This window comes from Sarcophilus harrisii, chromosome 2 (genome assembly GCF_902635505.1).
Source record: "Sarcophilus harrisii chromosome 2, mSarHar1.11, whole genome shotgun sequence".
NCBI classification, from domain to species: domain Eukaryota; kingdom Metazoa; phylum Chordata; class Mammalia; order Dasyuromorphia; family Dasyuridae; genus Sarcophilus; species Sarcophilus harrisii.
The window spans coordinates 617163685-617191235 of record NC_045427.1 but is presented as its reverse complement, the minus strand read 5'-3'; the positions used below and the strand labels follow the sequence as shown (position 1 = coordinate 617191235).

General features: G+C 50.9%; 1 protein-coding gene across 2 annotated transcripts in view; it reads left to right on the top strand.

Annotated features, from left to right (window-relative positions):
- The first annotated feature begins 741 nt into the window (after positions 1-741).
- CSK (C-terminal Src kinase) overlaps positions 742-27551 on the top strand; it is a 38440-nt gene continuing 11630 nt past the window's right edge. Inside the window, exons 1-5 of one of the 2 annotated variants that reach the window (XM_003754977.3) lie at positions 742-1345; positions 21739-21810; positions 23157-23270; positions 23607-23719; positions 26037-26256. In XM_003754977.3, the coding sequence (XP_003755025.1) occupies positions 21796-21810; positions 23157-23270; positions 23607-23719; positions 26037-26256 (462 nt within the window). In that variant the 5' untranslated portion in view covers positions 742-1345; positions 21739-21795. Of the gene's footprint in view, positions 1346-15036; positions 15588-21738; positions 21811-23156; positions 23271-23606; positions 23720-26036; positions 26257-27551 lie in introns of those variants that run through there. The other variant, XM_012547164.3, reaches the window with a different exon arrangement.

Sequence of the window (27551 nt, the reverse complement as noted above, 5' to 3'; positions counted from 1 at the left end):
ATTTCCCCAATTATTGGAGAGAACTTTCTCTTCTTCCCAATACCTGCTCGTGTCTCCTAATTTGGTTTCTGGGCTGAAACAACACAAAGCTTCTTCCACCAGAGCGCGCGGCCGGTTAAGCATTAGCGTTCCTTGGGCGCAAGGGCTGACTTTCGCCTTTCTTACGCTCCCAGGCTCAGCCCGGGGCCGGGCCCGGAGCAGAATTCCGTGCTTAGTTCACCGACTGACCCCGCAGGTTGCACGAGCGAGGACCTTTACCCCTTGGCTCCCACAAGCCTGTCCTGGGGCGGTCTCGGGTCATTCACTTTTAACGACGCGACGCGAAGAAGGGGCTCGCCCGCCCCAGGCCCCAGCGGAGCCTGACCCGGAGCTGCCAGAGGGAGCCCCTCGGGCGGACGCCCACTCACCACTTCGCAGGCCCGGGGCAGAGACGGTCCTGGGACCGGCGGCGGCCGCGGCTCCCCGCCTCAGAGCCGCCACCCCTCGGGCCCCGCTCGGCCTCCGGCGCGGCTCCCCATTTCAAGCGCCCAACAGCCAATGGGTCCGCGGCCAGACCGTGATGCTGGGCAGAAAGGGCCGGGACCGGACACACCCCCACGCCATGCCCGCCGCGTCCGGCAGGTGGCACAGCCTCCCCGCTCGCGGCCGGTCCGCGGCCGGGTCCGGCCCATTGGCGCAGGCGCGCTGCTGCGGGCGGAGGGATCCGGGCTCCGCTTCCTCCGGCCGGGCCTGCGAGCTTCCTTGCAGCTGAGCCAGAAGCACTGGGGAGGGGGCGGCCACCGCTGCAGAGACGCGCGCGCGCCGCCGCCCTTCCCCCTCCCCCGCCCCGCCCCGCCCCGCCCCTCCCGCCGCGCTCCCGGGGTGGGGGCTGCCGCCGGCCTCTAGTCCGGCCAGGAGCCGTCGGTCGGTCCCTGCCTCCCTCCCGCACTCCCCCCGCTCCGGCCCCTCGCCGCCTGGGCCGCCTGGAAGGGCCGGGAGCCGCAGCGTTCCGTAATCGAAGGTTTTGGGTCGGGCTGCTCGGGCGGCGGGCGCTGCGTTCCGAAAGCGAAGCTCGGCGGCGGCGGCGGCGGCGTTCGGAAGCGGAACTCTCCTGGGGCCGCGGCGGCTACATTGTTTCCTCCTCCTCCCTCCCCGCCCCGGGCCGCGCGGCGGTCCCCTCGCCTCGTCCCGGCGCTCGGGCTCTCCCGGCCGCTTCCCGCTCCTTCCCTCCTGCGCTCCTTTGTGCCCCTCCTGCCGGGGACGCCCCCCGCCCCCCAGCCCCCCAGCCCCCGGCCGCATGGACCGCCCCGCAGCCCACTGATGTCGCCGGCGGCGAGGTGGGCCGGACCGCAGCGCTCGGAGAGAGGTGAGTGCCCCGCGTTGGGGGCTCTGGGTGGAGACCGCCGGCCCCGGAACCCGCTGGTCCTCGTCCGGCTCCCGCCCTCCCCGCGTCCGCTCCCCTCCCCCACCCGGGGGCCGAGGAAGGGTTTGAATTCTCCCGGGAGTTGCTGTCACCCTCGCAGAGCCGGGGAACAAGCTGGGCCCCGGGGCCCGTGGGGCGGGCCAGCGGAGCGCCAAGTTTGTGGATCCTCAACTGCCCCGGGGCCTACCCGGGGGTTCGAGTGAGGACCGGGAAAAACCCCGGTGCTGAGGAGGCTCTGTCTGACAAACTCCCGATCGCCACCCTTTTATCTCCCTCCACCCAAGGGCTTGGAGCCTCGGCCCCGGAATTGGAGGAGCAGGAATGGGGCGGAGACCCAGGGGAATGCCAGCTTTTCTTCATAGTGGGACTGGGCAGGATGGGCATGTGGCTGATGGAGGGAGGGAGGAGGAATTAAGCTTCCAGCATGGGGTGGGGTCAGACGGGACCAAAGGGGGGGGGGTGTGTGTCATTTCATCGTCTCTGGGGGGTTGCCAGAACTGCCCAAAGCTCTGTCTTCTCCTCCCCCTTCAACCACCCCCAAATCTCCACCCTCTACCCCATTACCGTAACCTGCTGGCCGAGCCTGAAACCTGACAGCAGGGGTGCTCACGATGGCCTGGGGACAATGCTCCTTGCTGCCCAGCCGGTAGCCGAAGTCCCCAGCCCATATGGTAGGACTCTGGTTGGTTTCCTTGATCTGACACCCCCCACCCGCCTCCAACTGAAGAAAGAGGTGGAGATACTTTCTCTGGCTGGGGCTTCTCTTTACAGCCTACCAGCCTCCCTGACTGCATCCCTGGGTAGCCAGAGAGAGCAGCCTTGGAAACAAAGCCCCCTGTACCACCTAGAGGGAGCTGGTCTTGCACGTGTGGATTGTATTTCTCCCCTTCCCCACCCCGTTTCTGTCTGGATTCCTTCCATCTGCCTAGGCCTGTGTTAGATATCCAGGACTGGGGTCATTGAATTAGGGCAAAAAGGGGCCTTAGGAAGCATTTAGACCAAACTCTTTATCCTACTTTTGGGTAAACTGAGGCATGGAAAAAGGAAAAAGTGTTTGGCCAAAGTTGGGATCCCAGGATTTAGAACTGGACAGCAATTCAGAGATAATCCAGTCCATCTTCTGCTTTTGATAGATGAGGCCTCAATTTTCACTAATTGAGGTTCAAAAGTGACTTGGCCACAGTCACACACTGAATTACTTGCTCACACTGGGCAACTAATTAAAACCAAAACTGCCTTGAGATGGCAGTAGCCAAGATGGACTAAGCCAGACCCTGAGAGTCTTACCATGTGCTCAGCCAGGCTGCAGATCAAGGCATGGGGAGAAAGGTGGTTTTGAGAATGTGCTCAGCTGGCTCAGACTGGGATATTGGCCAGGGTGTTCCTGGATCTTGCTTACTCTTGTTGGGGTACTGGGCTCTGGGGACCTACATGTTGTCTTTCCTTCTAGTCTCCAAAGCATCCATTCTGTCACCAGGGCTAAGATGCCCATGTGGGGAGGTAGTGATTAGATTTTGCTTTTTTTGGGGGGGGGGGAAGGGGAGTAATTGCTGAGGTGATCCTTGCTGCCCTTGGCAGTCCTTGGAGAGACTTTTGCCCGTAAGAGTTGCCCATGAGCCCGGCCATGCTGGAGGAGAATTCTTAGTGTTCGGGGATATAGGAAGTAGCTGGTATAGAGGGGTAGGATGCTGTAGCTAACAAGGGGCTCTTGCTGCTTAGAAACCCTCTGACTTGGTTCCTTCGCTTTCTTCATTGTTGCTTTTAGTGTTTCATATTTCCTCTCCCCACCCCCTTTCTCCTTCATTTGGGATGGTAAGGGGAGCCAGGAAACATGGCGGGGGTGGGGGGGACTCCTAACTTTCTAGTTAAATGTCATATTCATACCTGACTGTTCAGTAGGGTAGCTTTTGCCCCTGGGCATACTGCCAGTAAGGGAGCCACACAAGGATTCCTTGTGCCTTTGCCATGACCACCTCAGGATACCTGGATTTCAGAACTCTTAGAGAAGCAGCTGATAGTAGAGTCAGAGAAAAATGTGGAAATTTCCCTGGCAAGGAAACCTAACTCTAAGAAGAGTTTGGGTAATGCGGGAGAAAGGGATGTAGAGCGTTTATCTCTCAAGAGCCTTTTGTCTCCGTCTCTGGTGAGTGTCCAAGGGAGAAGGAGCACTACTAGTTCTTTTTGAGGTGTAGTTTAGAGGTGTCTGGACCCTGATGCTTTGGCACAGAGCTTTGCCTTCCTTGGAGGCTGATGCTGGTCCTAAGCGACAGTTTCTCCCTCAAAGGAGAATTGGGAAGAATCAAATATCCATGTTCAAAGTTACTTAAATTCCTCACTCCCAGTTCTTATAAGTCTGTTCCATTAACTCTTCTCCTCCTCATCTTTCAGGATAATGGCTGGAAACTTCCCTAAAACTGTGGTCCTCCCCTCCTTTTATCAGCTTTGTCAAGACTTGGGAATGAGACTCCCAAGCTCAAGGGCCTGAAGGTGGGAACATTTCCAGTTTTCCTCATGGGCCATGTCCTTGTCTTTCTCCCCTCCCCATCCCACGGGACCTATGCTGGAGCCCCTGAGGCCAGTCTAGGACATCCAGTCTCCACCTGGGCTTCATTCCATACGTCTGCCCTATGCTCCCTGTGTCCCAGACCATCATCCTCTGCTAGCTGAAGCTCCTCATGGAACTCTGCCCTTCTGATCCTGCCAGTCTCCCTGTCCCCTAAAGTGGCCACATTGGGAATTTGTGGAAAGCTGGCTTAATATATGAGTCCCAGCTTTGGGAAAGGCAGGGAGAAAGCCCCACCTTCTCCTTCCCCATGCCAGCCCACCAAATAAGATGGGAGATCTAAAATGAAGGGGAGGAGCTGATAGCAGGGGGGGGAGCCCTGGTGGGCTGGAAGCAGCTGGAGCCTTCTACATCCGGTCAGCACCATCCCCAGGGGATGGTTGCTTGATCTCTTGGGAAATCTCCATCAGTCTTGTCAAGGCTCAGAAGGTCTCCATCTGGCACTAGTGAGGAAGAAGAGTGTCCATCTCTCATTAACTACTGAAAGGGGGCACGGAAAGATTTCTCTATCCAAAGGGACCAGATTCGAGGCTGAAACAAATCCCCAAAGAGAGTGTTGTTGTTAAGACCTAGGGATACATAAAGTGAACTCTGGACATTATTAGATTATTTCTTCAGAGCTAGTGGGGGGTAAAGACCTAAATCTCTGTGGGCTGGCAAAAGGACACTTCTTTTCAGTATTGAGTGCTCAGCTCCAGCTGGTTGCTTTGCCAGTTGCAATTAGTCACAAGGGAAACTAGTCTAAGGATTGTGGAGGGTTCGGTGCAACTCGTTCTCATTATTGAACTGCTTCTCGGTGTGCATCTCCTGTTGAGGGTGGGTCATTTTAGTTTAGCTGGGGCATATGACCTTCCTCAATGGAGAGATCTTCATGGGTGACTCATTTAGCTTTATCACAATCTGCTAAAGTAAGGAAGGATCAGAGGTGATTTCAACCCCCATCTTTTGTAACTTGGTGAAGTCACTTGCTGGATGAAACGGCAAACATCAGAGCAGGGATTCCATCTGACCCCTTCAACTTGTGTGCTGGGGCTGGTCCTGACGTAACCCATCCCTCTTCCTATCATCCTTGGAGCAGGAGGCAGTTTTCTCTCTGAGAAATGTTCAGGCTCTTCCTTACCACCATCCTGGAGGTTTTTTGGCTAAAAGCGTCAGGGGGAGATAGAACGCTTTTTAAGGCAGGGTATAAAGGTATCTGAACCCTGAACCTTTGATATAAAACCGGGGCCATTCTTGGCCTTCCTTGGAGGCTAAGGCTGCCCCAAGCTCAGTTTCTTTTCCTGACGAACAGAGATCCCAAGGGCTATGTGGAAAGAAAGTCAGAGGCTCAAAAGATGGGACCCAGACAACCCGACTGGAGCTCTGGTCTCTTCTTTTCTTCTCCCTTTCCATCACTCCCCAGTTTTTTCTGCTTTTCTGTCTCGTTATGGATAGGGGGGTTATGGTGGGAATTGTGATTTTGAGATTGTCTGCGCTAGATCATACAGATCCCAAGTCAGGGCATTGTGTTGGAAGAACAGAAAGCCACTTTCTCTGGCCTCCAAGCAGGGACTCGCTGCTTCTGCCGTCTGTAGTAGGAAACAGTACCCCCGCTCCTGAAAAGTCATCCCCCAGAAGGCGAGTACTTAACCCGACTTGGCCCATGTTCCATTATATCTTTCTTATAAGAACCAGCTCTAGAGATGGGCAAGGTAGGTGGCCACATGGGGCAGAAAGCATGGGCAGGGACTCAAAGAACAGTACTTCTCACTCTGCCTTTTCACATCTGTGGCCCGTAAAGTTAGTTGCTCTTAGTTAAACCACATGTGACAACCTGGGACCTTCCATCTGTAACCATGGAGATGAAATTGTCCAACCCTGCCCAGGACTTGGCCCTGCTGTTCATCCCATCAGCCAGGTCAGGTCTAGCCTGAGCGCGCCTTGCTGCATGGAGAGGTGCCTTCCCTTCTGCTCTCTGCAGACATGGAGAGCAGCCGCCAGCATCTTTCTCTTGCCAGTCTCCCAGGGAGTAGCGGTCAGTCTCCAAGGCACTGAGCTAAGGGGGCTATAGTCCCCAAGGAAATCTCAGGGGCCCATGAACACTTGGGGCTCCAAAGGACTAGCTTTGGCTGGACGCATAAAAATTCTGAACTTAGGGGTCAGAAGTAAGTTCAGATCTCACTTTTGGTATTTATTTGCTGTATGACCCACAGGCTGGATGATGTACAAGGTCTCTTTTGTTTCTATTTAAATTTGTTTTTTTCTCCTTTAAAGAGAGTGCACTGATGAGCTAGATCAGCTTGCGGAGCTATGACTAAGATTACGGCCTTAAATCCTGATGTCTGGAACTTTGGCCAAAGCATATTCCTTCTGGGTATTCTCCCAGGTCCATCTTCTGTCTTTTAGAATATTCAGGACCACATTGGGGTGAGCTACCCTACATCAGGGTAAGAGGCACCTCTGAGGCTCTGACTAATTCACTGATCAGCTTTTTGACGGGGATAAGAGGTGGGTCAGGTCAAAATCCAGTGTGTCCTGGAACTAGGTGGATCAGAGGGCATTGTGCCTCTATTAACTATGTGACTTTGAACAAGTCATTTCTGGTCCCCAAGCCCCACTTTCCACATACGTGAAGCGAGTTGAGCTGATTTCTGAATTCCCTGTCAGCTTTACAGTCCCTGTGACTATAATGCCCCTTTTCCCAAGGGGGAGATTCAGTTTCCTCTCTGCCTCCTTTCTTTTGGGATTTCCTGATTCCCTTTGGGGTAGTATGTGAGCTGGCTGGCTCCCCCATCCCATCCTCCACCCCACAGATCACTGCCTGCCTGCCTTGGGCTGCCCTCCGTGGGCTGGAAATAGAATCCGCTAAGTAACGATTAAAGTCAAATTCGGGCCTAAAAATAAAATACTGGGGAAGGAAGAGTGAGAGCACGTGTGAATGTGCTTGGGCCCAAGGGGAGAAGTGGAGCTTCCAGCTGGGGCCCCTGGGATCTGTGTGTAGGGAGAGGGAGGGAGGGAACCTCCAAAGGCTACCCAAACCACAAACGTCAGCAATTTGGAACAAGCAGCCTGCCCATCTGATTCACTTTAGATTTCCCAGACTTCTTGCCCAGTCATTGGCCCATTTGATCTTCCCAAGCAGCCCAATGTGGTAGACAAGGCAGGTGCTCTCCCCATTTCACGGGGCTAGAGAAAGGAAGTACCTCCTGGCCACATAATAGATTAATGGCTGCGCCAGAATCTAAACTCAGTATGTTTGGGGTTTTTTTTAAGTTCACAAACCCTAACTTGAAGAACCCTTTCACTGGATTGGGGGGTCAGTGCTCAGTGACAAGAGCAGTGATTCTGAAATCAGAGCCCCAACTCTGTTGCTCACTACCTGTCAGACTTTAGATTATTGAGCTTGTTTAGGCTTCGGGCCCCTCCACTAAAATTTGAAAGTTAGATTGGGTGGTCTCCGGGGTCCCTGGGTCCTTATGGCTGAGGTTTCCCAGGGAATGAGATGCCTCTTGCTAACCGCTCTGTGCCATTTGCCCCTCTCTGTGGGGAACCATGGAGATGAAGTTGTCCAGGACTTGGCCCCGGGCCAAGTTTTCCCCTGTGTGAGATGAAGACTTGGATAATGCCCCCCCATCTTCCTGCCAGCTCTGGGCATAACCTTGCTGGGCAGGATCAAAGGTGGAGGAGAGAGCAAACAGCCCTGCCCTGGAACCAGAGCAGTTCCTTCCTGTAGGAAAGCAGATTCTCCCCACTCTGCCAGACCAAGGGAGCGCCCTCCCCTGTACAGAATCCCTGAGGACAAGCTCAGGTGGGTGGGATCTGCTGCCAACGATGCCCCAGCGCTCCTGCTTGGGCTCTCTTGCCCTGACCTCTTTCTCCCTCCCCCTCTGCAGTTTCCCTTCCTAGTTTAAGGCACAAAGTCCTGGGGTGGGGAGATGAAGCTGATTTCTGGGCTCTTAGATGCTATGCTTCTGTTGGGGCTAATGAAAAAAGCTCCCTCCTCTATCCCCTCCCCAGTTTGAGCCCAGAAAACTGAGAGAGGGGGAAGGGAAGTGACCCAAAGCTTGCTGCTTTCCAGCTTCCATTTAAGCCAAGCTCTCTGCCCAGATTCTGCCCTTCCAGACCTCAACCTCTGGATGAGGGTAGGAGGAAATCCTGCCTGGGTCCTCTCCCCTATTGGGAGGCAGTTCATTGAATCCCCCGGGTTCCCCTAGGTCCTACCGACCAGCTGGGTGCTGCTTTCTCCCATTGTTGTGTTCACTCAACACGTGGCCCAGTTAGGCCCTGGAGGGGGTGGGGATAGGTTTGGAAAGAGAAATAGAAGAAAAGGCTAGATGAGGCCCTGGGGATTTCAGCATAGTTAGGGATTCACACAGAAAATAATTAGAGAGCTGTGTGGATTAGTGCTTCCCCCTCCAAAAAAAGGGACAGGGGCTATGAACTTCCAAAGATCCCTGGAGGAGATGGCCCTTGAGGTCTGCTTTGGAAGACTGAAGAGGCTTTCTATAAATCAGAGAATCTTACTCTTAGAAAGGATATCATCTAGTCTTACCATTTTCTTTACGGATTGGGAAACTGAGGCCAAGTAAAGTAACTTGCTCCCAGTCCCCCTCCAACTGTACGAGATGTAGTCAGGATAATCTCAGAGGGTTAATTTAGGTTAAACTTAACAGAGTCAGGGGAACTGGAAAAGGCTTCTAGGGTGAGACTGGAAGGCAGGCAGTAAATACAGATGAAGGAGAGCATTCTGGGTATGGGGAACAGCCAGTAAGATATCCCCAGTGGGGAGTTCGAGTATCCTGGATCACAAAAGGAAGAAAGATGTAAGAAGACTGAAAAGGAGGGGGTCAGGTTGTGAAGAACTTCAGAGGTTATACAGGATTTTATATTTTATCCCAGAGATAATAAGGAATCGCTGGAGTTTATTGAAGGAGAGGATTGCATGATCAGAGCTTCACTGGAAGATCATTTTAACAGCCGAGTGGAAAATGGAATAGAGTGGGGAAAATTTTAAGGCAGGCAGACCCTCACCCCCTCCAAAAGCTATTTCAGTAGTCCAGGCAGGAGGTACAATCAAGGCCTGCAGCAGGGTAACTGGGCAGGTATACAGGAAAAATATTGTGGAGATGGAAATGATACAACTCGGCAACTGATTGGGTGGATGTGGGGATGAGAGTGGTGGGTCAAGGGTTCTATAGTAGATTGTGAGCTTCGATGACTGGGAAGTAAGTGGCTAACCTCAGTGGTAATTAGGCAGGTTAGGAAGAGGGGAAGATTTGGAGAGGAAATATGATGACTTGAGTTGAGAAATTGTTGATTTTAAGATGTGTATGGGGCAGACATCCAGTTCAAGATGTCCAAATCTTGTGCTCTCTTCACCAACCTAGTCATTAGATCCAGCCCAATGGGATTTAAGTACCTACTGTATACACAACACCTAGTCTAAAACTAAACAAAAACCCCAGCCTTCCAAGAATGGCTATTCTACTAGAGATCTTTGCGGGGCTCTGCCCAGGAGCTGAGACTAGCAAGAAATGGATAAGCTTAAAATGTGTTGGGCAATATTTTTAACTTTGGAAGTCATCTTGGCTCAGGTATATAATATCTTGCCTTCCCTGAGTTTAGGGGGATGTGGGGAAAGAACGTCAGTAGTCTGTTCGATAGGCAAACCTTTATTAAATACTCACATGTGCCAGGGACTGTACTGAGCTGGAAAATCAGAGAAATATAAGTCTCTTTAAGAATCATACATTGCCAGTAGAGGAGGAGAAAACTATGTTTCTGGGTCCATCCAAGATGTGTGGCTGGTAATCTGAAAGGGAGGTACTAGCATCTGGACAAGCCTGCAGAAGGTGAGCCTTGAACCAAGTCTTGAAGGAAGCCAGGGAAACTCGAGATGGAGATGAGGAGGCAGAGCAAGCCATCTTAGTTAGAGGGTGCTGGAGCCAGGGACTTTATTTTTTCAAGGCATTTGGGATTAATTGACTTTTCTAGGGTAACACAGCTAAGAAATGTTTAAGTGTTAGAGGCTGGATTTGAACTCGGGTCTTCCTGCCTCTGCTGTGCCATCCAGCTGCCCCTGGGGACTTAAGTTCAAAGAGAATAAATTGCTTTTGCTTCTCTCTAAAGGAAGAGGCAGTGTTCTTCCTGGCAAGGTCTGACAGGCAGACACAGGTAACCTAGGCTTAGGTCATCCCTTTGTGGCCTGAATTATTAATAGAACTGGAAGACACTTTGGATGTCTCACACCTTGGGCAAGTGGTTTCCTCATTGGTCATCAAGCAGTCGTGTAGCTGGCACTGAGGGCAAACCCAAAAAGCTCTGTCCTCGTGGAGTTTACGTCTGATTTGTGAGGGAGACAACACGTGCATGTGTCAGAATTCACAGGGACTCCTGGGTGGGGGCACCGAAGCCCGGCTCCATGTAAGGGCTGGGGTTTGAGCTGAGCTTTGAAGGAATCGGCGATTCAGAGGTCTGGCTTGATCGGAATGACCTGGTGAGTCCCTTTTACAGGGATTTATGTGGAACCCAGGTTTCCCCACTCCCAGGCCAGCACCCTTTCTACTCACCCTCTATACGATTCTCCTGTGAAGAGGCCAGGAGATCTGGTTAGTTAGGTAGTATTCCAAGGGAGTCCGGGCCAGTCCAGTCATTCCCAGATTCGGGAATTAGTTGCTGGATTATTCTGCAAGCTTGGGAAAATGTATGAAAATATATGCAAAGGGGGATGCAAATCAGGTTTGGACTCTAGGTGATCTGGAGGCCGGGATCACAGCTTCTGGGTAAAGGTAAAGAGGAGGAGGAGCAGGAGGGCAGGATGCCCATCTCCTACTGCTTCTGGTCTTCCAGAACCTTCCTTTCTTCCCCTCCCAAGGTTTTCTGTTGTAACTGGGTCCCCACTGGGCCCGGGGCGCCCCTGGTGGTGCCCTCCCTGGCCTGGGCTGCCCCTCACGCTGCCCTCCCAACCAGCTTGGACCCAGCGGCCCCTGCGCGGAGCTAAGCTCCCCTGGGGCCCCCAGCTCGGTAATTAGACGCTGTAGCAGTAGTTAAATACCTTTCTGGGCCGGCAGGGCCGAGCTGTGAGTTGCTGCTCAGCCCGCTTGGGGGAAGGAAGGGAGGAAGGGAGGAAGGGAGGAAGGGAGAGATGGAGGAAGGGCCTCTAGTTCTAAGTTTGGGATGGGACTGACGGAAGCCATGTGCGTGCTTACAAGTAGTTCCTCGGAAGTGCTTTATTTTTAATGACTGCAAAGAAGTCCCTTAATGGTTTGTTTGGGATTTTTTGTAGCTGGCAGATTTTAAGAAAAAAGCTTTGGAGGAGCTGGCTGGCCTAAAAAGCTTAGCCTGGGATTTCCCCGTCTCCAGCCTCAATTTGCCAAACTGTAAAATGGGAAGTGGGAGAGAGACGATTAACCTCAGTCCTCCCATTAATATACTAGAGCCTAACCTGAGGGTAAGGAGCTCAAAGGGTCTTAGCCCCTATTCTGAAACTGCTTTGTGAATTTGGCAAACTGACTTGTGCTCCCGAGCTGGCCTCCTTGGATTCTACTTCTAGCAAAAGGGTGGGTCATAATTAGCCCTACTTCCACCTCCTAGCATCTGCTCTGAGAATTCAGAATATACTTGCTGTGTAATCTGGGCAAATCTTGGAACCTCTTGGAACCTCAGGCTCATCTTCTAGAAAAATGGAAATAATTCTTTTGGTAGCTTTTGCCTCCCTGTGTGATGAGATACTGTCTGTAAAGAACTTTGGACAATTAACACTATTTATAAAAGACAAGTATTACTTATGAAGCAATTATATTTCCCTTAGTTACTGATAGTCTCCTCCTTCCATCCCAGCCCCTCCATCCCTGTTCAGTATTCCCTGGACCCAGATGTCCAGACCTTAGTAGGTGCTTAATGCTTGCTGAGCCTTTTAACGGAGCACTTGTGGAAAATTCAGAACCCAATAAAGGCCTTCTCATTGTAGATGTCAGACTGGTAGTAACTAGGCCAAATATTGAACATTTCCCACCCCCAAATCCCAAGCCTGCCTTGAAGTTATTAAATAGACTGGAATAAAGTTTAGAATTAATGTCCTTTTCCAGCATATCCATCTATGTGATTTCCTTTCTTTCGTTCTTTCTTTCTGTCTTTCTTTCTAGGCAATGGGGTTAAGTGACATTAAGTGTCTGAGGCAGAATTTCAATTCAGGTCCTCCTGACTTCAGGGCCAGCTCTCTATCCACTCCGCCATCTAGCTGCCCCTCCTTTTTTAAACTTTTTATTTTCAAAACATATGCATGGATAATTTTTCAACAATGACCCTTGCAGAGCCTTTGTGTTCCAGATTTTCCCCTCCTCCCCTAGATAGCAAGTAATCCAATATATGTCATATATGTTAAGATATGTGTTAGTGATTTCTTTTTTTTAAAGATCTCGGCTTGCGAGGTTGACTTTGCTACTTCTTACCTCCCGGACCTTGTTTGGGCACCTCCTCTTTGGGGTTTCAGTTACCTCATCTAAGTCAAGTCCATAAGCATTTCTTAAGTCCTGAAGTGTCTGACTCTGAAAGTCCTAGAGACTTTCCTAGAGAAGCTTCCAGTCTCTCTAATAAACCATGTTTACTGGATAATTTGGAGATCATCTCAAAAGGTCGTAAAATGGTTGGCTTCTGAGGGCTCCTGCAGTTGCACATCTCTGAGCCCAGGGTTTTATTTCCCTGCTATCCAGTGGCTGGAGGGCCCAAGCCAAAGGGCAGAACAACCACCTTTTCTTTTTCGGTGAGAGTGAGAGAGACACCCAGAACTGGGAGGTTCATTTAACCACCTCTGAAAAAGTGGCTTGTATAAATAAATGCCTGGCGAGTCATCTCTTATTATTGTGATTGTTTGATTGCTGTTGAACTAGCTGAACTGAACGGAGTGGTTGGCACGCCCTTCCCTGGGGCCTCCATGCTACTGTTTCCAAGCTGCAGTTCAGCTTTTGAGCACCTCTCCTCTGCACTCACCTGGCCTGGCAAGCCCAGCCCTGGGCCAGGTGTGCTGGCCTGGAGACCCACCTGCTTTTCCCCCGCTGCTTAAAGCCATCCCTCCCCATGGCCATGGGATCAACTCTAGACTTGTGTTTCATCCAGGCTGCTTCCACGGTCTGGGCTGACCCAGTAGCTCAAGCCATCTCTCATCACTGCTGAGATCAAACCGGCCTTCCCCAGCTCCCCGATGGCCTTTGTTCTCGCGTGTTTCCCTCTTCCAAGGATGCCCTCCCTCCCGCCATTTCTGCCTGTTCTTTACAGGCCAGCTTCTACCTCCTCTCCCTCCAGGGAGCCTCCTCTGCCCTCCCCAGCCCCACACTGATTTTTCTGGGGGAGAAGGGAGTGCTCTGTCTCTCAGAACCCACCTTAGCATTTGGTGCTTGGCGTACACAGTGCTCTGAATAACAGATCACAGGAGGGGGACTTAAGGGTCCCAAGGGACCTCAGAGCAGAAGTTCTCCCCTCCTCGGACCCCTCTGACAATGGCTAGTGAAATCTGTGGATCTCAGAATCATGAGTTTAAATGTATAAAATAACCGAAGATCACATTGCAGTAATCGTTATATGGTTTGTTTTTTTTATATATTACTATCTGATTTAAAAAAAAAACAAAAACATTCTATACACTCCAGATTAAGAACTCCTCCCTAACAATAACGACTAGAAGGGACTTTAAGAACATGGCCCGTGCAACCTAGAAAATATCTTAGTTTAGAATATTAGATCTGGAAGAGACCATACATGTTATTAAAGTTCACCTCATTTTTCAGAAGAGGAAACTGAGACTTGAAGACAGAAGCGACTTAGACCTCCAATCTTACCTCTGAGGTAGGAATCTTTTCTGTGTCTAGGGTCTGACACTTTAAGATGATTAATAATAATAATAATAATCGCAGTGGTGTGTATTTATATAGCAGTATAAGGTCTGCAAAGTACTTTACAGATATTGTCTCCTATGATCCTTACAACAATCCTGGATGCTGCTATTATTTTCATTTTACAGCCCAGTCAGGATAAGGGGCTTAGACAGGGCCACATAGATTGAACTTCAGGTTCACTGCACTTCCTTAGCTGTCTATGGCTTCCCCAGGCAAAAATGACACGTTCTTCTCCAGCCACACCATTATGGTTGGGCTCACCATTAAGTGTTTAGTGAGTCCTTGCTGCCGAGTTAATGAGCAGACCTGACTTTGCCTTCAGGAAGCTGACATTTTCATTGGGGAGAAAATTGACCCCGGGGAGCCACATTGACTAGAGGAAGTAGGACAGGGCTGCTTTCATGTTCAGCAGAATGGGGGTGATGTTCCCCAGTAAGGGGAGGGGGCAGGATTCATGGCAAAAAAACACTATTTAAAGCTGCTCTCTGTTGCCAGACTGGCTGTAAGAGGCAGCCTTAACAGTGTGGCAAGGTTTTGGGGGGAGGACTATTTAGTACACGGTGCCCACGTTACAGGCATTGGCCCACCTGAAGATCCCGACCCCCCCACTCCTAGCTCCATGCTGAGGTGCTCCCTATTTCTGGGACTCCTTTGGATCTAATTCCTCCCAATGCCTGCTCTGAGGTGCCTCTGCCTGAATTTACAAAGTGCCCACCCCACCCCCTTCTGTTCACTTCCCTTTTCAGCTGGTATTTTTAGACTCGTGTAAACAGCCGCCCAGTGGCTCCCACGCCCCACCAGACAGAGCTGAGCTTGGGGTGGGGGAGTAGGGGGTAGGGAGCTGGGCTAGAGACCTCATGTTCCCCTCCTTCCCTTCAGCATCCGTCTGGTTTTCTGGGGTCTCTGGCTCGCCCCTCTTCCTCAGGCACTCTGGGTAACTGGGACCACACCCCTCCAATCCCCGGTAACTACACTCTTTGCTTTCAGCCATCCCGTCTTCCCCTAAGAGCTCAGACCTTCCAAGAAAGGGTTGCTTGATGCTGTAGCCACTGACCTCAGAGCAGACGGCACAATGCCCGACTTGTTCCCCTGGACCTCAACACACAGAGAGGCCCCTTCTCTGAGTCAGGGGCTGCCCCAATTCCCAACCCTCACCCTCCCCTCAGGGAAGAGCTCCCAGGGCCTGCTGGGACTTGTAGTTTGGGGGCCCACCCCATCCCACATCCCCTCCTGTGGGTCCCAGGGGGCTGTGACAGCTGCTTCCAGGAGTTAAATATAGCAGTTCAACCACAGAAGGGTACGTTCAGAATGGAGGCTCTGGAGGAGGAGGAGGAGGAGGAAGAGAAGGTATTGCTGGGAGCTCTTCCCATATGTCTTCTCCTCCAGTGCTAGTCTTTCCGATGAAGCTCCTCTCCCTCTCTGACCCTTGATCCCAGAAGAATTGCTTAAAGGAGAAGCAGCTTGGAAACGCTCCCCCTGAATGAGTGGGGGGCCCCTTCCCAAAGGCAAGGCCAGGCCATGAGACCGAGAGTGCTGTGAGAGATAACTGTGGTGTAATCATCATTTCCTGTCCTGTAACCCATGACAATTTTCATTCAGTCAACAAGTATCTTTGTAGTACCCGCTCTGTGTCCCGGGCGTTGTACCAAGCCATGAGGCTTTTACAAAGAGAGGCAGAAGCCGGTACCTGCCCTCAAGGAGCTCACCCCCTCATGAGGAAGACAACCTAGTAGCTCTGTACTCTCCAAGGAAGGTAAGCTCAAAGAAGCCGTAGTTATTGTTGCTCGGTCCCATCCAACTCTTGGTGACTCTGTCTGGGGATTTCTTGGCAGAGATACTAGAATGATTTGCCATTTCCTTCTCCGGCTCATTTTACAAATGGAGAAACTAAGGCAAACGGGGTTAAGTGCCTTGCCCATCACACACTATCCAATGTCTGAACTCCGCCCCCTAGCTGCTAACTAAAATCCCATCTTCTACAGAAGCCTTCCCCCTTCTCGGTTCCAGTGCCTGCCCTCTGTGGATTGTTTCCGATTTACCCTGGATCTAGGTTGATTTGTATTTATTTGTTTACATTAAGTTGTAAGTTCCTGGGTTTTACTCTTTTTGTATCTCCTGCATTTAGCGCAGTGCCTGACATAGTAAGCGCTTTGAGACTCAATAGATACCTCCCACTAAATATAAATATACACAGACATCAGCTTTTCTAAGTGAAAGATCATGTTTTTGGCTTTATTTGTACCCCCAGAATTTGGTAGCGTTTCTGACACATTTGTTTGATTCAAACCCTCTCCCTTTTTTATTTAAAAAAATATTTGAATGGGATGTCTCTCTAAGAGAGGGTAGGAGTATGTTTGGCGATTTGTGAATGAAATTGCTTAAAAATAAATCATTTTTAACTAAGTCATAAGAACCTAATGGACTGAGATTTGGAAGCCTCGAGTTCTATTCCTTTTGTCCTCAATTACTTGTGTTTCCTAAGGAAACACTATCCAATGTCTGAGGCAGGATTTGAACTTGGGTAAAAGCACCATCTAGCTGCTAACTAAAATCCCATCTTCTACAAAAGCCTTCTTCTCCCTTCTCAGTTCTAATGCCTGCCCTCTGTTGATTGTTTCCTAGTTATCCCGCATCTGGCTTGCTTTGTATTTATTTGTTTGCATTAGATTGTAAACCTGGGGGGGAGGGGTTTGCCTCCTTTTTGTATCTCCTGTACTTAGCACAGTGCCTGACATAGTAAATGCTTAATAAATGCTGGTTGATTCATGGCTATTGGATGAGGAATAGGCGGTATTGGACCAGGAAAGGCCTCCAGGAGGTAAGATTTGAGCTGAGTCTTGAAGGAAGCCCTGAGAGGAGGAGAGGGAAAAGAGAACATACCAGGTATGGACTATAATCATTGCATAGACTACAAAGGACAGATAGGGGAACGGGTCAGTGTAGAGGATCATGGGCCAGACGTTCAGGCGCTTTACTTCCACAAAGAGAGGATTTTCTGTGTGATGCTGGAGGTAATAGGGGATCATAAGGGCAGGGGGTGACATGGTCAGGCCTTCAATTTAGGACAATCCTTTTGATGGCCCAGCCATGGAGGGTGAGTTGATGGTAAGTTGGCATTTAACAATGAAGAGATTCCTGTTGCCATAGGAGAGGTGGAGGGCTCAACCAGGATGTTGGTTGGGAGTGGAGGGTCGCAATAACCCAATGGGGTAGGTACCATAAATGTCCAAATTTACACTCCTTTTCGTTATGTCTGGTGTTCCAGAGAGACCAAAAAAACTCCTCGCCTCCAATCCCTGAGCTGAAAACTAGGCTCTCATCCAGAAGCAAATCCAGTTTTTTTGTTACTATTATTCCAGGTCTTCCTGGCCAGTCTAGGAGACCCCTGAGGGCAGGGAGGAGGCCGAGAATTGTTTCCTTCCGGGATTTTCTTTCCCTTGGTTGAGTTGGATTGTTGGCTTGCCCAGTGACTGAGACTTGGTGGTTGTGGGGACTCCACTTTCACTGAATCCTTCCTGGGAGCCGGATTCCCAGGGGCTGAGTCAGGGGAAGAGAGAGGAAGCTCTCACAGCTGCTGGTGAGAGCATTTGCCAATAGAAAGCTCAGCAGGCTGGGGCTAATTTGAGCAGTTCTTATACCTCTGGGGAGGGGCAGCCCTTTTCCTTTGCTTGTGAGTGAAGGGGATTCTGGACTTCCTCCCTCCACTTGGGTTAATAACTATCCCATGTGCCCACACTACTCACTTTAAACCTGACTGACTGATGGTGGGATCGACCCCCCCCCCCCATTTTGCAGATGGAAAAATTGAGGAGTAAAATGACCTCCCTGGGGCTCCTAGTTGTGACAGAGCTGCTTTTTCTCCTCCACAGCCCACAACCTCTATCTTGAGGGCTGTCAACAGAGCATTAATGTGTAGCCACTGACCAACTCCATAACTTTGAATAAACCACTTAAACTCTTTGGGCCTTGATTTGCTCATCTGTCAAATGGTTGAATCCTTTCAGCCAACTCTCCATGACTCCATTTGGGGGTTTTCTTGGCAAAGGTCCTGGTGTGGTTTGCCATTTCTTTCTCCAATTCATTTTCCAGATAAGTAACCTGAGGCAAACAGATTAAATGGCTTACTCAGCATCCCACAGGAGCCATTTTTTGAACTCAGGTCTTCTTGACTCGAGGCCAGGCATTCTATCCACTGCACCAGCTAGCTGCTCTTGTCACATGTAAGTGCCTAGCGCACTGATTGAGTGAAGGTGGATCAGGCGCCTTCGGCAGGCAGGGCTCTGCTGGGCACACGGAAGACGGGTAAGATAGCATCTCTGCCCTCCAAGAGCGTGCCGCCCGCCATCTGAGAGAGCAGACACACAGCAACTGGAAAGGATGGGGGAGAGGTGTGATTAGATAACAGGTCATGTGGAAAAAGACCTGGGGTTTTTAGTGGGCCGCAAGTCTGATATGACTCAACAGTGTGACGTGGCAATCCAGCAAGAGGCGGCTGCTTAAAATCCCCGCTGCCTGTAGAGAGGCCGAGTGTCTGCAGAGTGAAGGAGCTTAATTTCCTGTGCCGAGCCCCAGCCAGATCCTGTAGGGACTATATTGTCGGTGGAGGGCGCCACATTTTAGGGACTGGAGGAGGGGAGGAGGAGGAGGTTGGGTAAGGGGTCTGGAGACTTCACCATAAGAGTCAGCTGAAGAAATGAATGATGCTTCCCTGGGAAAAGACTGGGGCGGGGGGAGGAGGAATAATTGATAGTCAAAAGGTCTGTCACTGAAGGAAGGGTTAGAGAGGGGGAGAAGGTTGGCCCTAGTGTAGAATTGGGGGCTGATGGGAGAAGTTGCAGGGGATCAAGACTCTTGATTAGAGTGATCCTGGAACTCAACATCTCCTCCTGAGGTAGAGAAGGACCTTAGTACCATGGAGAGGGTCAGGAAGATGGCCTACAGAGCAGTTGGAGGAACTGGGAATATTTTGGCTGAAAAAGGGAACTCGATGTGGATAGAATAGGGTTCAAATTATGTGAAGGTCCTTTGTTGTTCTTATTCTTGTATGTGGCAAAGAGGAAGATAAAGACCCTGGGTGGTGGTTTGGTCGTGACCCCAAATGGAGTTTTCTTGGGAAAGATATTGGACTGGCTGGCCGTTTACTTCTCCAGCTCATTTGACAGACATAAAACTGAGGCAAACAGTTAGGTTTGCCCAGGATCACAGAGCTAAGAAGTGTCTGAGATAGGATTTGAACTCAGGAAGTTGAGTCTTCTTGGCTTCAGACCCAGCACTCTATGTACTGTGGCGCTAACCTAGCTGCCTTAAAGGGCATACTGGATACTGATAGCAGGGGACAATTTGAAGAGTTCCAAAGTAGTGAGCTCCTTGACATTGGAGCTATTCAAGAAGAGGCTAGGTGGCTGTTTGTCAGGAATGTTGTGTAGGGGATTCCTCTTCGTGTGTGTGTGTATGTGTGATACACTAAAGAGACCAGCTCCCCCTGAGACCCACAACTAGTCTTGTTGCTTTGGATATAGATGTGCCAGAACACTGAGCGAAATTTGAGGCAATCTATCTGGTGCAACTTGGAGAAACTGAGGCTCAGAGAAGTAATTTTGCCTAAGATTATCCAAATAAGTAACAGAATTCACACCTGGTTCCATGCTCTCTCTGCCATATGAATAGCCGAGCATCCTCCCAGTAGCGGGGAATAAGTAGGGATAAGAATAATAGGGTTCTTGCTAGGCAGAGCTGGAGGTTAGGTCTGTGAGCCTTTGTGCACTGGGTGTCTATAAGAGGCAGAGAGCATCACCCCGTGGGAGGATTTGCTCACCTGGGATCACCTATGCCAGTGAAATCACAAGTCCATCCTTGATAGTGTTCTTGGCCCAGGGTGGGCCCAGCTTGCATGGATGAGCGCTGCCTTGGTCTGCTTTGGTACCCAGAGCGCCTCATCCACACATGCTTCCTTCCTCCCCATCTTCTTGGGCCACCCGTGGTATACTTTCACCGGGGGAGCTTTAGGTGACATGGGGACTTTCCTTAACATCCCTGAGTGAGACTGAGCGGCCCAGGGGCTGGATGACTGGTTCCTTGTTCCTCATTTCCTTTACTGGGTAACAGACCTCCATTTTGGTTGTCTCCTCAGCTCTGGGTTCCTAACCTCCGTTATTCCTTCCCCTTCTCCCTTTCCTTTTTGATGAAGTGACGTTTTCCTCCCTGCGCCACAATCAGAACCCTCCCTTGGAATAAAGTACCACCTCTAAGCAAATCAAGTTGGCATGTGTGGTGATCAGGATGTTTTATTCTGTATCCATAGTCTGCCACCTCTCCAAAGGGAGATGGGAATTATACTCTACTGGCAGCCCACTGAAGGTAATCAGTCAGCAGGCATTTATTAAATCCCTGCTGTATACCAGACATTGTACTGCTCAAGACATTGATCAGAGTTGTTTTAGTCACTGTTTCTTTTGAAGACAGTGGATCTACTTTCTGCTCCTCTGGCTCATTTTACAGATGAGGAAACTGAGGCAGACAGTTAAGTGACTTTACTTGCCTGTGGGTAAAGCCAAGTCTTGGGAGAGGGAGAGGAAGCAGCCCATGCTTCAGCTCACCTCCTTACACTGCCCTCACTTCCTTGGCCGCCTTTCTAGCTCTAATGGTACCAAGTGATGGATCCTTTTTGTGTGAGAGTTGGATGTCAGAACTCAACCAGCTCAGGGAATGGTAGAGAGTCTGGGACTGCTCTGCTCACCCCCTCTTTCTCTTTGCCTGACTTTTTAAGCTCATCCTCGGCCACCCAGATTGGAAGCTTTTCCCTCTGCCCCCATAGCCAGAAAGTTGCTCAGTCCTAATGATTCTTCCTATGGCCCTAAAAGGTCTTCGGACCATAGATTTAAGATGAGAAGATAATTTTGAGACTTCATAATCCGATTCCCTTGTTTTATGGATGAGGAAATGGAGTTTCAGAGAATTCAAGTGACCTGCCCATTTTATAGAAGAGGTAAACTGAGGCTTGTGTGTTCTTTGGGACTCTTTTTAAGGTTTTCTTAGCAAAGATCTTGAAGTGGTTTGCTATCTGCTTCTCTGGCTCATTTTACAGTTGAGGAAACTGAAGCAGACAGAGTTAAGTGACTTACTCAGAATCACATAGCTAGATTTTAATTCAGGTCTTTCTGACTCCTGGTGCTCTTTCCAGTGCTCAGCAGAGGGCAGAGTCCCTTTTGGGAGAGGTGGGGGCTCTCCACTGTGCTCTTCTGATCAGGCAGAGTTTGGTGAAGTGGGGAAGGGGAACGGGCACTACTCTGGCAGCCACCACCCACCATCAAGGTTCTGAGCTGGTTGAAGCTGCCAGCACTGATAAGCTCACCCTTTGGGGGTCCTGGGATTGAGAATGCCCAGGTTAACTGGATTTTGTCAGGACGGACATGTTTTACTGGGGTCTAGAGGCAAACCTTCTCTCTGGGCTGGGGAGACCGGTTGCTGTACCTCGCGGTGTTACTGGCCCGTCAGGCCCAAAATGTCTCCACTAGCTCCACTGTCTGGTTCTGGCCTTTTCAACGCCTTTCTTATCTTCCTGGGACTCTCTAGAAGCTCCCCTCGCTCGGACCAGCCTTGCTCTCAGAGAGACTCCGAGATAGACCAAGGAGCCTTTATTGACTTCCTGCCTTCTCTCTCCCCGGGCCATGTGGATCCTAAGCCTAACTCCCTTCTCCTCACCCTGAGGAACAAGGACCCGCCCTCTGGGAGAGTTCTCAGTCATGTTAGGGGAGACATTTGGGCGCCCCGGGGCCCCCAGTGTCTCTTCTGACATCAGGTGGCTACTTAGTTTGCCTGTGGGTAAAGCCAAGCCTTGGGAGAGGAGGAGGAGGGAGGCAATGCTTCAGCCCACCTCCTCACACTGTCCTTGGTCCTTTTTCTAGCTCTAATGGTACCAAGTGACGGATCCTTCTTGTGAGAGTTGGACGTCAGAACTCAAGATGTCGGCAATCCAGGTATGGAGGAGATGAGCTGGGGGAGGGAGAGCACGGGGCGGGGGGGTTGGGGGTGGGAGAGTGGAGAGGACAGAACCCCTCCTCACCTCGGCCAGTTTGGGCAAAGAGGCTTGGACACTGGGCACTGTCCCTTGATGGATGATCTGTGCTCACTTGGAGGGAGCAGTGCCAGGAGCCCCCAGAATCTCATTTTGTGTGCAGGCTCCTCTTGTCCCCACGGGATCTGGAGCCAGTTACCTCCTGTCTCTTGGGGCCCTGAGTCTCTCATCTGTAAAATGGGTGATTAGGTGATCCTCAGGTCCCTTTAGCTAATACCTCCTGATCTCTGGAGTTCTCCAAGGCAGAGTGAACACCTCACCCTGCCCCAGGCCAGGGATACCATAGAAGGAATGCCTCCAGGGGCCATTGGGGCCCAGGAACTGAACATCAAGGCTGAAATTCTAGGGTCCTCCTTCCCCTTTGGAGCCTGCCCGGGAAGGAGATCTCTCCTTCAGTCTCCCCAGTCCTGGCTCCCTTCCTATTTGTCCCCTCACTTTAGCTTCTTCATTTCATTGGGAGGAATTGTTAGAGCCAGGGAAGCTCTCCGGATGTGGGAGCTGACAGTCGAGGGTGGGACTTCAGAGCTGAAAGGGACCTCAGAAATTATCTGGTCCTGGAGGCCCAGCCAGATTAAGCGGCACTCCCTGGGGCACCCGACATGCCAGGGAAAGAGCTAGAACTAGAATCCAGGGATGAAACTAAGTTCTTCTATAACCTATGGGAGTGTTATCCTGTGATACTTGGTGCAGAGTGGGAGGAGGGGGCCTGGACTGGGCTCTCCACTGAGAGGATTGGGCTGGGCTGGGCTCTTCACTGAGTGTGGGGGGTGGGGGAGACTGGGCTGGGATCTCCACTGTTGGGGCTGGCTGGGCTGGGATTTCCACTGAGAGGATTAGGCTGGGCTAGGCTCTTCACTGGGGGGTGGAGGCTGGCTTGGGCTCTTCACTGGGGATGAGGGCACAGGATTGGGCTGGGATCTCTACTGTAGGGGCTGGGCTGGTAGGATCTCCACTGTAAGGACTGGGCTGGGCTCTCCATTGGAGGGCTGGGTGGGGCTCTTTCCTGGGGTAGGACTGGGTTGGGCTCTCCACTGTAAGGGCTGGGCTCTCCATTGGAGGACTGGGCTAGGCTCTCCACTTGGGGAGCTAGGCTGGGATCTCCATTGCAGGGCATGGGCCAGGCCCTCCAATGGGGGGGGAGGAGGCGGAGTGCTGAGTTGGTCCTCCTGATGGGAGAGTGGGCTGAGACCTCTTCGGGTCCCCTCTGGGGATGGGTGCCTGACCCTCTGTTGTCCCTCTGTCTGACAGGCCGTCTGGCCATCCGGTACAGAATGTATTGCCAAGTACAACTTCCACGGCACAGCCGAGCAAGACCTGCCCTTCAGCAAAGGGGATGTGCTCACCATAGTTGCTGTCACCAAGGTAACAGTCACCCAGCAACAGTGGACTCCTTCTTTTTCTCCTTTCTGCCTCCTTCTTTCCTTCTCTCCCTCTCTTCCCCAATGCTTGGTCCCCACTGTGACAGGGGACCTGCCCTAGGGGAGAGCCTGTTTAAGAGCTGGGGCTTCTGGGTCCTTCACAATGCTTAGCATCTCAGTCCTTCCCCCTAGTAGCTCTTGGGGTCATCTGTTGTCATGTCGGTCCCCTTCCATCTCAGTCCTGGACCCTCTTGTGAGGGGTCGGAGTCTCATTCATCATCAGGGTGGGGGTGGCTCTGGTGGCGCCCCATTCACATGTGCGCCTCTGTTCCCTCGCCAGGACCCCAACTGGTACAAAGCCAAAAACAAAGTCGGCCGGGAAGGCATCATCCCAGCCAACTATGTGCAGAAACGGGAAGGAGTGAAAGCCGGCACCAAGCTGAGCCTCATGCCGTGAGTAGCCATCAGGGTTTGTTGGGAAGGGAGGAGTCAATTCTCTGCCCCGCTCCGCCTCATATTCCCTGTTTCCCATTGCCCGTTCTCAGAGTGGTCTCTGGGTGCAAAGGTATCCTGTGCCCCAGGAAGGCCGCAGACCCTGGGAAGCACCTGCTGGGTGCACAGCTATGGATGCTAATGATGGTCTGAAACAGTTGCAGGGTGTCTTTGAGTGTTTTAGCACAGGAAAAGAACACGGGCAGATGAAGTGAAGCACAGAATTGTAACCTCAAAACACTAGAGAGTTGTGAGCCAGAGTGCCCAAGGGGGCAGCTCATTATTTACCTGTGTGTTTGGGTTGGGGCAGGGGGCAGGGAAGGAAGGTCCTAGGAGGAGCAGGAGACCTCTGGGGTTGGACTTAAAAGCTACATAGTCATTCTGGCATTTGAAGAGAAGGCATGGAACAGGTGAGCAAAGGGGTGGAAGGAAGTGAGACAGTCCCCAACAAAGCCCGTGTTGGAGTGGTGGGAGGTGTGACGCTGTGTTTAAGTCAGCGGTCATTCAGCGCCTCCTTAGGTGGACTTGGGCCTGAGAGGTCAGGAGCTTAGCAGGAAGGCAGAAGAAGGGAGGGACACGGCCCTTGTCCCTGGAAGCTCCAGGTCTATTCAGGGAAACAAAGCAATTATTGTTGTCATCAATAATATTAATAATTCTTAGCAATAAAAATAATAGACTGCTCAGAGAGAGCTGGCTTCAGAGCCTGTAAGACATGGCTTTGGACCCCCACTGTTTCTGTGGCCCTCTTAATGCCCAGGTAGCCTCTGAGAGGGCGAAGGTGGTGGAGGTGATCTGCTGTGGAAAGGGAGTTTCCTTACCTGGAGCTCCCTTCTGTAATGAAACCACAGCCCCTCCCTGTCAGCAGCAGCGCTTGTAGTGACATTTCTAGAACTCGTTTCCATTTCCATGGACTTGTCTACGTAACTCACTGAAGAGCTTGTCAGTACAGGTTTGTCTTGATTTGCAGACAGGAATGTGGGTTCAGAGAGAGGTGCAATTGTCCAAAGTCACACAGCTAGGAAGCATTGAAGACTGGAAGACGGGCCCCCAGTCCCCGGTGCATCTTCTTATCTCAGTGGGACGAGTGATGTTGTAATGGCAGATGTAGACATTGTCTGCGTGCTGGTCGGACCTGGAATCCTCAGCCGCCTGGTGTCCCTCATTCCCCTCAAGGCTCAACTCTTCCTCCAAGAGGCCCTTCCCACTTCCCCCAGTTATTAGTGCTCCCCCAGGCCATGAACTTTGTGTTTGTTTTACTCACGAACAATGACGGTTTCCCTCAATAGAATGTAAGGGGAGGGATGTCTTTGTGACATCAGTCCCTCACACAGAACCTGGTGTGCAGTGGGCTCTTAATAAATGCTTCTTGTTATTAAGCCTTGTAGAATCCCATGACTGGACTGATGCTTAGATTCTAGGGGGTCTAGGAAGGGTCAGGAGCGGGGGGATTTGTGTGAGATGGAGAGGTTGGGGGGCAGCCCCCCAGGCCCAAAAGGTAGAGCTTGAAGGATGAGTAGGATTTGGTGAGGCAGAGAGAAAAGGGAGCACGTTGCTGAGGAACAGGGTGACTAGAGAGTCAGAGATAGGGACAAGTTTGGGGTGTGACCCAGGGACGGGGAAGGAGCCCTAGCCTGGCTGGCACCAGGTGAACTTCCTGGTAAGGAAACTCCACCAATCAGAGCAAGTTACCGCCTTCTCTCCAATTAATAATCTTAGAGAAATACCTGCAATTCAAAGAGGGTAATTTTCCCAGCTTTGCAGCCAATATGGGTCAGAACCATAAGATTTGAGCTCAGAACTTCCCTGCTACAGCTCTGGTTCTCTCCATCCTTGGTGGTCCTCTGCCTCTCCTTAGAGCCTCAGCTTTCAGTAGTACTGTGAGGGCTCTTAAACCCAATTCAGGACCCTGAACTCTGTCCTTTAGTCAGGAGGGAGCTATTGAAGGTTATGAAGCAGGAGATGATGTAGATGAGAAGAAAAAATAAAAACAGCAAATAATTTTAGACCTTTTTGTAGCTTTAAAGTTTACAAAAGCCCCTCTTCTCACATCAGCTCTGTAAGGTTGGTATCTTATTCACTCCCTCCTAAGGAAACTGAGGCACAACAGATGTCAAAATCAGGTCTGCTTGAATGCTCCCTCTTCACAGAAATTGTGTCTGAGGGACCCAGTTTTGGCAGGGAAGGCTGGCTTCATGAATGTGATGGAAGGGGAGATGGGATCACCCCAAACCAGGGTTAGACCCCAGCCCTAACCCCCACCTCGTACCCCTTTCCCCAGGTGGTTCCATGGAAAGATCACTCGGGAGCAGGCAGAGAGGCTGCTCTACCCCCCAGAGACAGGCCTGTTCCTGGTCCGAGAGAGCACCAACTACCCGGGGGACTACACACTGTGCGTGAGCTGCGAGGGCAAGGTGGAACACTACCGAATCATCTATTCTGCCAGCAAACTCAGCATCGATGAGGAGGTCTACTTTGAGAATCTCATGCAGCTGGTAGAGGTGAGTAACTGGCCCGTGGCCGGCCCGGCCTTCCTGGATGCCGTCCAGCCTGGGAGTGATGGGGGGACTCTGACGCCCTTCCAGTTTTTCTCTTTGGAAGCCCTAGAAGCTGCTCTTAGATCTAGCACAGGGATACTTGCCCTCTTGGGACCACCTGACAAGGACCCCCTTCTCACCTGTGTGGTCTTTAGTAAATCACATAAAATACAGAAGAAACCAAATACATTAAAACACAGTTAGCGAGTTTTTGGAACCTTGAGATCTATGGTGGAACCCTTGGGGAAGACCCAGATCTGGCACTGGGGTCTTTGTCAATCGTGAGTACGATCGCCTTGTTAGCTCCCGCATGTCTCCGACTGCCAGAGCACAGGAACTGTGCTTTTAACAGCCACGGAGGGGGGAAATGCAGGATCGTATAATATGGAAAATCCATAATTCAGTAGCATTTGAATTTGTATTTCAAGAAGCACAACAGCATCTGTGCACATTTGAAAGTAACAGGTCTGTGTGTGACACATTGAGTCCACAGAAATGTGTTTGCTTCCTTAAGGAGGCCCACGGGGTGTGGCGGACTCCCCGTGATAACCCCATAACCCCCCTCCAAAGGACGGTGGTCTGAAGCTTGGGGACTTAGTGCTCTGTGGAAGAGGAAGGGATTTGAACAGGCAGGATTTGGAATCCCACCTGATATTTTACTAGATTTACTAGACTGGCCAGGTCATTTCACCTCAGTTTCCTCATCTTTAAAATGGGGATAATAACAGCACCTGTTGCCCAGAGTTGTTGTGAGGATCAAATGAGATATTTGTAAAATGCTTTTGCAAACCTTAAATTCATACAGATATTAATAGTATTATTACTATTAATAGTCATCCTCTTTCTTAGCTCTATAGATTTTATTTTTTTAAAACAGTAGTCATTGAGGCTCCTCTCAGGCTACAAATCCTGATTTTTTTCCCCCTGTTATGTCATGTTTATTACCCCTTGGCATCTTGGCTTCCTTCTGGGGGCTGTTTCTCATTGGCACTTCACAGATTTAATATAAAAAAATCTAGACATGCTGTGTCCAGGGTGGGGGACAGGAGGATGGTCTCCCTGCCTTATTTTGTACACTGTTTGTGTTAATGCACCTTATGATCAGTCAGGTTTGGGACCATGTGGTTGCTGTGTCTGATACGAGTCAGGAAAGAGGCCTTTGGAACACCTTTTTAAATGCACAAGAGGACAGAAGGAAGCACAGAAAACAGGACAGTTTTGAAAGTAATAGGTTAAATTGATTGACTTTTTTTTAAGCA